This window comes from Danio rerio, chromosome 1 (assembly GCF_052040795.2).
Source record: "Danio rerio strain M-AB ecotype USA chromosome 1, GRCz13ab, whole genome shotgun sequence".
In the NCBI taxonomy this organism is placed as follows: Eukaryota; Metazoa; Chordata; class Actinopteri; order Cypriniformes; family Danionidae; genus Danio; species Danio rerio.
This window is the reverse complement of record NC_141021.1, coordinates 32,071,240-32,082,562: the sequence shown is the minus strand read 5'-3', so window position 1 is coordinate 32,082,562 and position 11,323 is coordinate 32,071,240. Positions and strand designations below refer to the sequence as shown.

Sequence of the window (11,323 nt, the reverse complement as noted above, 5' to 3'; positions counted from 1 at the left end):
ATATATATATATATATATATATATATATATATATATATATATATATATATATATATATATATATATATATATATATATATATATATATATATATATATACACATGAGAGACTCATATTGCGGTTTTATATATATATCTATATATATATATATATATATATATATATATTTTTTTTTTTTTTTCAGTTGCCAATGAGAAACAGCATATTGCAGTTATATAAATAAATAAATAAATAAATAAATAAATTTGTGTTTCAATTCACAATTAAAACAGCTGTTCACTTTGACTTTATCCTATATAATTTCTGTTTAGAACATGGTGTTATCTGTTCTGACATACTGTGTTAAAGCATTTGTAAATTTGACTGTAAAATTACATTGCTTTGTTCTTGGTTGTGCTTGTGTGTAAAAGAAGTTAAAGCATTTTAAATTTGTGTTAACTGGATGCATTTTTGTCAAAACAACAAGAAATGTGTTAATTGTATAGCCCACGAAGACGGATGTTGTGCTAACTGTGTTAAGAGTTTAGGAAACTTGTTAAATGTATTGATAAAAGTGTCATAGCAATTGTAAAAAACTGTAAAATGCATTAAACAAGAAAATCGTATTTCATATACACGAATATGTATGTATGTTTTTCCCCAATTTCTGTTTAAAAAACAATTGTTTGTTGAAAAAAATAATTCATCACATTTCTAAACAATAGTTTTGATAGCTGATTTCTTTTATTTTTTTCCATGATTATAGTACATATTATTTTACTATATATTTTTTCAAGATACTAGTATTCAGCCCAAAGTGCTATTTTTAAAGCAAGCTTAACTGGGTTAATTAGTTTAGGCAAGTTAGGGTAATTAGGCAAGTCATTGTATTACAGTGGCTTGTTCTGTAGACTATCGAAAAACAAATATTGCTTAAAGGGTTAATAATATTGACCCTAAAATGTTTTTTTATATAAAATGAAAAAAGTGTTTTATTCTTGCCAAAATAAAACAATTAAAACTTTCTCCAGAAGAAAAAAAATTATAGGAATTATGTGAAAAATCCCTGACTTTTTTAAACAACATTTGGAAAATCTTTGAAAAAGAAAAAAATCACATAAAAGCTAATAATTTTGACTATTGTATGTACAGTATATAAGTTGATTGGAGAAAGAAAAAGTGAAAATAAAGTACAACAAATTATTCAATGTTCATGTAAAATACTCTCAAAGGCTGTAAAGTGGCAGCAAAAGCAGCTTGGGCAACAACAGCCTATGCGTCAAAAAATAAATAAATCTTTAACCATTAAAAAGCATATGCAAAATCTGTTAAAATTACCTAAAGAACTAAGTTTACCAAAGAGCCCGAGGACAAATGTGTTCTGATAAGAGTAAAATTGTTCTCTTTACATTACTGTACAACAATGGTATATCCAATAACCCTTAGGTTGTGAATACATGCCTCAGTACATCTCCTGACCTCAACCCAATTGAAAGCTCATGGAGTGACATTTTATGAAGCAAAAGCAAACAATTCACAAAAACCGTGGGACTTTTTTTTTGTTCACCCAGGGCTGTAAATTCAAGATTCTGGATGTTAGGAGTTGCCTGATTCAATGCAATGTAATTGATATCAAAACGTTGTTAATTCAGTAATTTTAACTGAGTGTGCAAAAACTGTCTTTAGGTTATACTGCTATTAAATTTAATTTATTTGCCTTAATATACACAAAATTTACACAAAAAAAAATGTAATACATCTATTCAAAATTGAATGTGTAATGTTCCAACTATTTGAAATATGGAAAATACATACTAAATGGTATTTTTATATGAAGCCATTTAGATGTGCCTCTTACAAAGGAGCATGGTAAATCTTCTCTGCAACCCTTTTCAAAATGTTTCATCACTTCAAAGAGAACATCCAGAAGCAGGTCAAAGACAACACATAATCTCTTAGTATGTGGACTGATTTTCCCTTCACCTGAGACAGGAAACAGACTCTGATTGAATGTCTTAACTGAATACGAGCAGCATCACACTCTTTTAGGATTGTAAATTTCCATTCATAAAGCAGAAAAATTGTTTCCACAGTAGGTCTGTGTATGTGTGCTGGGATCATGGCATTAAAATGACAATAGCTTTCAATCTGAGCAAACACACTAAGCAAGGCTGTAATTCACCAGGCTCTCGAATTATACTGTATGACTCATGCATAGCAACGTAATGTTATGATGGCTGAAAATTCACCAGTCCTTTCTTACTATATCATATTTTCATCACCCGTTTCTTCATTCATCAAGTCATCACTATTAGACCAAAAGCAATAATTTATCACCAGCAGCATACTATTTCTTTCATTAATAACAGTTCACATCTCAGTAATAACCAGTCATTATTTTTTTTCTGAAAACTACCAATTGGCAAATGACCAAAACATGTGTTTGTGAGTTCACATATGAAAAGCAACATCCGTTAAAAAGCTGTTAACCTGACACAGTCCAACACTGTCAGAGTTCATTGAAATAGACTTCTACCTTGAAACTTCTTTGAATTGTCAGGTCAAGTTATTAAATATTCCATTGTGTAACGGTGGATCTAAACCCTGTTCTGGCACTCCTCAGGGGAAATGCATTTCTGTGAAATACAAATCTAATCCAAAGGTATTAAATCCTCTTGTTTTAACTATGTATAGGCATCTGATTATGTTAACTGACTAAGACTTCACTGGTCACAGAATGACTAGTCAGCCCATCATTCATGATTTCACTATAATAATCTTGCAAATGCTGCACCTAAAACAATTTCAGCGACCAACTTCTATTGTAACTATCAAAACTGCCAAGTGATATAAACCCATCATTATTTCCTGACCTTTTTCATACAGGAAGCTTCCTACAGTGTGCAGATCACCTAGCAGGCACTCAGGGACATATTTTCAGAGAGATACTTATTTCCTTCCACTTTCTATGCTTTTCTTGGTCAAACCCTGTAGAAGATATTTAGCGATTAGAACTGTTGCCTCGTTTGGATGTGTTCATGTGGGTTTCCTCCAGGTGCTCTTTGCAATTGACATGAGTCCATGCTGGAAAAAAATTGGGGTAAGTGAATCTGTGGTGCATAAATTAGACAACATGTTGCTGGTGGAAGGTTCTGCACATTGTCTTTATTTTATCCCAAGTGAAGAACTCATGCAAAAGAAGCAGGGGGTCTTTGAGAAGAATCCTCACTGCTGCCAGCTCATCAAGGATAGTCTTGCGATGATCCGATACATAGTGAAAAAAAGAGTGCGTAATCAGGCATCAAATGATCATCAATGCATGTTTATTAGACTGCTAACTTAAGCTTAAAAAAAAAGAATCACTATCCCTATTTCAACAAAAGATGCAGGCATGGTGTATCCTTTTTTACACTAAAAGACAAACCGTTATTGTTTTAGCATTCTAATGGCAGCATTTATTTATTTATTTATTTATTTATTTCATTTTTTCTTTAAGAGACATTACCTGATTCACCGGAGTCATGTGAATTAGTTCTATTGCAATGTTTTTGTTCATCTGTTTAGACTCTTTACTGTTCAAATGAAGAAACTAACTCATCTACATAATTAATGTCCTGTGGGTGCAAAGATTGTTTTTGCAAATTTACATTTTTAGGGCTGAATTAATGCTTGCTGGGTGCTCTACACTCTCAGAAATAGAGGTATGCGAGCTGTCACTGGTATGGTATGGTTGGTCCCTTTTGAATTGGTAAAAATTTATACTTAAAAGTCAATAGTGTAAAATAACTAATTACAAATACTAAAACTACTGTAATTGAGTACTCAATGAAAATAAAAATCAGGTTGACATCAGAACTCAACATGAGGCTAATGTCAATGTCCACTGTCCAACCTAAAACCAATCAAATATCAATGTCTTATGATGTTACGGCTTGACATTGTAGGGACGTTACCACTTTGACGTCTATCAGAAGTTGGATTTGGGTTGCCATACCTGACGAATAAATGTCAGCATTTGACATCAATATGATGTTGGTTTAAGATATTGGCTCAATGTTGGATTTTGGTCACTTTCTAACAACCTAATAACAAGCAAATATTAATGTCATTTGATGTCATTATTGGGCATTATTGGACATTGTCCTTAGACACTGGCTAGACCTTGAATTTTGGTCACCTGACATCACAACTTAAATTTAACCTAATATTAACATCTTATGATGTTGTGTGCCTGCTGAGCAATAACTAGACCCACTACAGAATGATACGTTTACACACACATGCACAATTTACATGTAAAAGCATCAGCTTTTTACAGTTTAATACTCATTATTCTTGAGTACTTTTGAACAGTCTACTTTATACTCATACTTTAAGTATTATTTACAATTTACAACAGATACTTTTACTCTACTTGTACTACATTTTTAGGCAAGTAATAGTACTTCTACTTGAGTATGATTTTTCAGTACTCTTTCCCGCACTGCTAAAAGGTAAATATTAATACCTCAAGGGTACATATTAGTACCTTAAAAGTGCAAAAGCGTTCCTCTTAAAATGTGTAGGTACAATAATATATACTTTTGAGGTACCAATATGGACCCTTTAAGTACAAATGTGTACCTTTTGAAAAGGTACCACCTTAGTGACAGTTTGCATTCCTTAATTTCTGAAAGTGTATTGACCACCGCAAGCACAGGCAGACCTTTAAATGTAAACAATTTAAGAACAAATGCACTTACTAAACATGACTTGAAGAAAGCAGTCATCATCACTTAGTAGGACAGGTCCAAAGAGCATGAGAGTTAAGATATTTTGGCCGGAGTGACTTTTGACGAAAACATGAAATGCCATTCACTTTAATGGCCATTTTTGCTTTTCAATTACTGATGAACATACACAAACTGCATAGACCACTGTGTTTTAAAAAATAATGTTTGGAAGTGCCCATTTTTTGAAGAGCTACTAAGAGTTTGTTAAAATACATCCATTTCCTTTTCCTTGTTATACAGGGCTCTGTACAAGAAGTTTGGCTAGAGGAGAAATGGTTGTGCTCAACTGTTGAGCCTGATTTCACTCTAGGTTTTTTTCCTTCACTTTTATCAGTTGGTGAAGTTTGTTCCATGCCGCTGTCACCACTGGCTCGCATGGTTTGAGACTTGTAAAACTGCTCATCGATGGAGTTTCTCTTTAGTGTTTGAAATTTCAGCAGTGAAAATTAAACCACACTGAACTGAACTAAACTAAATTGATCTCTGAAAACTGGATTGACACAGTCTCAATTTACTATAACTTCTATGTTAAGCTGCTTTGACACAATCTACATTGTAAAAGCGCTAAAGAATTGTTAATTGAATATATCGGCATTAAAGAGTGAAATTCAATAACTTTTAAGACCTTTTTAAAGACACTTCATATATTTTAAGACTCTCATCACCAGTTTAGGTTTAAGTTGACATTTTATGTTGCAGTATATTTACTAAATATTGAACGTAAAAAACTAATGCCAACCAAAAACATTACTGATTTACTAGATAAAACTGCTAATCCAGCAGGAGAGCCAATAGAACAGCAGCAATACACAGTTTTTTTTTCCTTGGTTACTGCAGTAAACAAAGCAGCATAATGTCAAATCTAGCTGAATTTTATCGATTTCATAAACTACACAGCACCATAATATTTGCAAGAAAAATTGAGGCAAACTTTAGCATAAAACTACACATTGTATAATCAAAAGCGAGACACAATTTAACACGTTGTAAAATAGCATTTAGGATTTTATGATACTTTTTAATGGTCTTAAATTTCTCTAAATTGATTTATCAGCAATTAAGACTTTTTTCACATTGTCTGTAGCAGAAAAAATGTAAACATTAAATGTAAATGCAAAAATATATAAACATTAAACTCAATCAAAAGATGATTATCTTACAGTGTTATTCAAAATTCATCTAAACCTTGCAAATCTTGCTCTAAAAAATGACAGTAACGGACTGTAGATAGATCCGTCCTAGGACTTTTAGCTAATATAGCGGCAAAGTTAATATAACATGCAAATAACCTGATTCATACTTTAAAAACAGGGCATTTTGAGTAAAATGTTTTTTTTTTTTTATTAATACTTCCACAAAATTATCACACAAGTATTGTTCCATAAAGATACCATATTATAAAGAAAATCATAGTTTATATGAAAAAAGGTTAACTCTAACTCTACCTACCATGTTCTTTTTCACACAAATAGCATTATACAACCAGTCTACGATTAGTCGATTAGTTTACAGTTTATTAGATCATTTAAAAATTAAGCTAATTGACTTTTGATATGTCAGATATCACACCATTACAATACAAACATCAAATGAAATATGGCAGCTCAATAGCTAAGTTTGCAGAATTTGCCCAGGAAATAACAAACATACGATTAGGACAGAAACAAATACTTAAACTGCACTACAGGTCAAAATTTTGGGGTCAGTAGGATTTTAAATGTTGTAAAAAAAAAAGCTTCTCCTGCTCACCAAGGCTGCATTTATTTATTCAAAAATACAGTACAAATTGTAAAATAGTGAAATGTTAATGCACTACAAAATAACTGTTCAAAAGTAGTTTGTAACTGAATTTAATAATTTATTCCAGTGATTTTAAAGATGAATTTTAAGCTTCATTACTCCAGTCTTCAGAGTCACATGATCCTTCAGAAATCACTCTAATATTAATTATTACTATTACTATTATTAATGGAATAGTAATAAAAGAAATTATGACTGGAGTTATAATTTCATTTAAAACTACATATAATAAGTAATAAATAAGTACAAAAATAAAAAGAAAATTTACACTTAATAAATGTCGCCGTGATAACAAGTATATTTTTCTTTAAAAAAACAAACAAACAAAAAAACTGACCCCAAACTTTTGGCTGGTAGTGTACATTAAACAATTATATATTTATATGATTTTAATTACCAAACTTGCATTTGAAGAGTGAAGGATTTTGAAGGTGAATAAGTTATCCTAACAAATATTAACAAGTTATGGTGCCAAAAAGCAATAATTTAAGCAATAGTTAAGGTAAGACATTAAGGTCCAAACTGTAGCAGCACTTTCATTGTATTATAAAAAGTATAAGAAAAGTCCTCAGTGCATGTTAAACTGCAAATGTTAAACTGCACATGCTACTGAAACAAGTTCATTTTTCTATTCAGTTCATCAAACATGTGTTCATTAAATTCAATTAATGATTCAGTAGCATACCATCACTTACAATTCACAAATATATTCAGAAGAGATATAGAAAGGGAATATTTTTATATGATTGTTATTATTATTAATTTGCAATCTGAAGATGATATAGAAGGAAACACTTTTGACAGCTTCAGTTAAAATGCTGATTGCTTCTGTAGTATGTTTTTTATGTCATTTCTACCTTCTAATAGTAGTGAATGTAATTAACAGGGCAGCATTGGAAGGTCAAGATTCAACCATTAGATTGTAAAAATACACATTTAATGATTTTTTTTCAGTTATTCATATCAGGTTTTGTTTTATTTAGAATCAAACAAATTTATATTCTCCTGTTTTCACAAATATACATTTTCTCAGTGCTTTAAATCAGTGATGTGACCATTTTTATGCATTTTTAAAAAAATAAAATTACAGTCTTGCCAACAAACTTCCACACATAATTTAAATAATCAAGTCCCATCATTGAATTTAAATTGTTACTCTAGATGTAGCAAAAAGAACAGTATGTGACACCTAGGTATAAAAGTGTAAATGTTTCAGTGTTTTGATTTTCTAGTAGCTTTTATTTTTAAATCAGGTAGTCAATCTCATCCTTTACATGGCCTGCTTTGATGGAATCAGTAACCCATGATTCATGAACAATTTTAAACTTCTTGGCATGAAGTCGCCTCAGTGTCTTTAGGTCCAGAGCCCTTTTCATATCTTCTACTACCACATGTGAGATTCCTTCTTTGAGTTTCTCCACAACTTTACCGCCATGAAATCTGAATTCTAAGGCACGAGTGTCTAAACACGTACCGCAGATAACAGACTTGGGATCTCCTATGTCAGCACACCGGTCAAAGTATGCACTGTAAGGCCTAAAAATGCTAGTAGGCAAGTCATCCCAAGCATTCTCTGCTTCTATCTGAGCCACAGACAGACTCTTGACTTCTGCGGAGCTGATCCTTTCAATGACATCCCTCAGCTGCTGTTCACTAGTGTCAACGTAATAACTGTCTCCATACTGATCATACTCTTTAGCGAAGTGTTCCCTTGTGGAAGGTGACATGTGGATCATGTGACGTGGTTGCCATGGGATAACCTGCTTATTTTCCAGACACTCTAAAAGCCAAGTAGCCCACACCACATCATGCTGATCTGATGAGATGAGGTTCTTCACTCTCATGTTCTGCACAGCTGCAATGGCGCAGTACGTGTCCTTTCCAGGATTCTGCACAACGATGCCTCCACAGCGCGCCACCCCTTTTTCAAGCTCTGCTTTGGAATGTTCATCATCGCCATTTATCACACAAAACTCAACCTCTTCAAACATATCTGTCTCTTTGGCAACCTTTGACAAATCCTGGGATTTAAAGTGGTCAATGACTCCTATGGTCTTCTTGGGCTTGGCGACGATTTTGCGCTTCTTCTTTTCAGGCTGGTCTTCATGGATGTTTAGATGTCTTGATGCCAGCTTTCCGGAAGCTTTAGACCGAAACTGGTTCAGGTCATCCAAGGTCATGCACTGATGCCACTCTTTGTCTTCTCGGATTCTTTCTATTCTAGGGAAACGCAATGTGCAGTCGGTCTTATACATTTCGCTTGTGACGATCTCTGCTGCTTTGACTTGTAAGATCACAGAGTTGCGTGGTTCTATGTAAACCTCTGGCTTTTCTGTCCCACACAAAATGGCTGCGGGAGGATTATTTTTGTTGTATACTTTCCAATGTTTGGCCAACTTCACACCAAGATCATATAGTTCTTTTAAGGTATAGCCAGATCCAATGCGACACAGCGTGTGGAACACCGTGGGCTTTTCCCCAGGACTTGGCACCTCAGCTACCGCGCAGAGAAAATGAGAAAGCATCCCACTTCTCCTGCCTTTACCCCAGTAACCACCCACTATCAGCAGATCAAGTTCATCCATTAGCCCATCCACATATTCAGGTTTAATCTTTAGCCATCCTTCCCCACGTTTATCTGGTTTGTAAATGGACATTGGATCCTTAACCATAATCCCCTCTTCACGATTGTCAATGGCCTCGTTAAGAGAATTCACCACTTCTTGCATGGTTCTGCCTTCGGATTTAGAGACCAGGTGGATACGGCCTTTGATGGGGGAGAAGACAGTCTCAAGACTTTCGTAACGCTTCTTGAGAGGTTCCTTTCCAAACTTCTGATTGTTTATCAACAAGACATCAAATACGCAAAAGCAGGTTTGCAAATCAGAGTCATCCACCAGCCTTTTAATATCAAACTTACTGCCCTTCTGCATGAAGGTCTCAGTTTTAGGGTTATAAGCCATCATCTCTCCATCTAGAATGCAGTTCACCACATGAGGGCTAAAGACATTGTGAATGTATGGTGTGAGGGAGCCCTCTAGTGGAGAGGCCCCAAACTGTTGGGTATACTCATAAGAATTCCTTGTGTAATATTTGTAAACATCTCCAGCTTTGTGCAGTTGAATGCGTTCACCATCTAGCTTCGTCTCAATGTAGAAAGGCCGGTTGCCCATTTGCTTCTCTATCTGTCTGATATTGGCAACAGCAGCCAGCATTGGTTTAAAAGCAGAGAATAGATCAATGGAGACTTCACTGAGAGACACAGATGGGTCATGAAGTTGTCTGCATACTTTATTCAGATCTGTGGTGACATTGTAGAATTCTGGTGCATCTGGATGGAAAACCTGAAGAACAGTCTCCTTGCTAATGCCAAGTTTCATGTCCTTGAGGATCATTCTAATGAGCCACTTCTGTTCCAAAGCTGAACTCTGAGTTATTAGATGCAAAAGGCTTTTCTTCACTTGATCCTTCTGTTTGCTGGCATTGTTGATAGCTACAGAATCCAAGAAGTCATTGACTTCTTTAATGCTTAAATTTCCCTGACTTGTGCACCTTTTTTTCAGGACAAAGTAGGCCATAAGGGCAAAGTCACCTGCTTCTCCTTGAGAAGTGGTTGGAGCTCTGTAATTTAAAAGTTTGTTTGCCTCATCTCCATTTTTAGGTAGACCTAAAACCTCAATATACAGTTTGGCAAGCATGTTCTCTTTTATACCATAAGCCATTCGCTCCCTCTCAAAAGAAGGCACAATGAGACGCATAGCAGCGTAAAATGAATCTGCTGTGTCCGGGTTGTCCTTGTGAAGTGCTGCATGGAAATTCCTCCATGAATCTATAAATTCCTTTAGGATTTTGCTTTTGTCTGGTCGGAGTTTAGTCTTCTGAATTTTCTCCAAAACTGTGCAGAGGTGAATGAACGGAACTTGCGCAGCAACAAATGCCTGTGGTTTGGCATCACTTTTTGAGACACTTTCCATAATTGCAGAAGACACCTTTAAGGGGAAAAGAAAAACAAATCACACAACAGCAAAGGTTATATAAGGGAGTTTTGATTCAAACTGTTTTGATTTTAATGAGATTAAATTCAATGGATAATTTTAAGGCACTTTTTGAAGGCACATTCATTCATTCGTTCATTTATTTGTTTGTTTAGTTGGTTAGTTTGTAACAGAGGGTAACGCCTTTCCAACCTAAGAACATGAATAGAACTTACTTACACTCTTTAGATTAATGATAAATGGTCAAAGTACAATAGTAGTAATATGTGCATATGTAAATAATGTGAATGTAAACATTGTTTTGGCAAATAAATGTAATATTTACAAAGCAGAAAACATAACATGCATACGAAGACTGTAACTCACGGAAGAAACTGTAGTCGCTGGACATCAACTTCCGTGTTATTTAATAGAAAGTTAAACGGCGCCAGAGACATTCGTTTATTTAATAAAAAAAATAAGTTTCTACAAATAACGTGACTTGTTGTTATAGCTTTATCATAGCTTCTTCATTCATGCAATGTTACTGTATGCACTGCAACGAATCTTCCAAATTCCTTTTTCATCAACAGTCAGGGTGCTTTTAGATGTAACTCAAGGAAGTTAATTCTTCTCGGTGTTATGGCTTCTCATGCCGATAGAACTTTACTGCCACCTACTGTACATTATAATAACCTCAACAAGATTAAGACTATTAAAAACATAATAATAATAATAATAATAATAATAATAATAATAATAATAATAATAATAATAATAAACCACAACATTGCGAT

General features: G+C 34.0%; 1 protein-coding gene across 2 annotated transcripts; it reads right to left on the bottom strand.

Annotated features, from left to right (window-relative positions):
- Positions 1 to 7,495: 7,495 nt before the first annotated feature.
- Positions 7,496 to 10,932, bottom strand: lig4 (ligase IV, DNA, ATP-dependent). Of its 2 annotated transcripts, none has more exon segments than NM_001103123.1 (2): positions 7,496 to 10,541; positions 10,914 to 10,932. In NM_001103123.1, a coding segment is annotated over 1 exon segment (2,730 nt). In that variant the 5' UTR covers positions 10,527 to 10,541; positions 10,914 to 10,932; the 3' UTR covers positions 7,496 to 7,796.
- Positions 10,933 to 11,323: the final 391 nt, after the last annotated feature.

Bases quoted from the DNA above. Each gene is read 5' to 3' on its own strand.
- lig4 (XM_087236269.1), bottom strand. From the start codon at position 10,526: ATGGAAAGTGTCTCAAAAAGTGATGCCAAACCACAGGCATTTGTTGCT.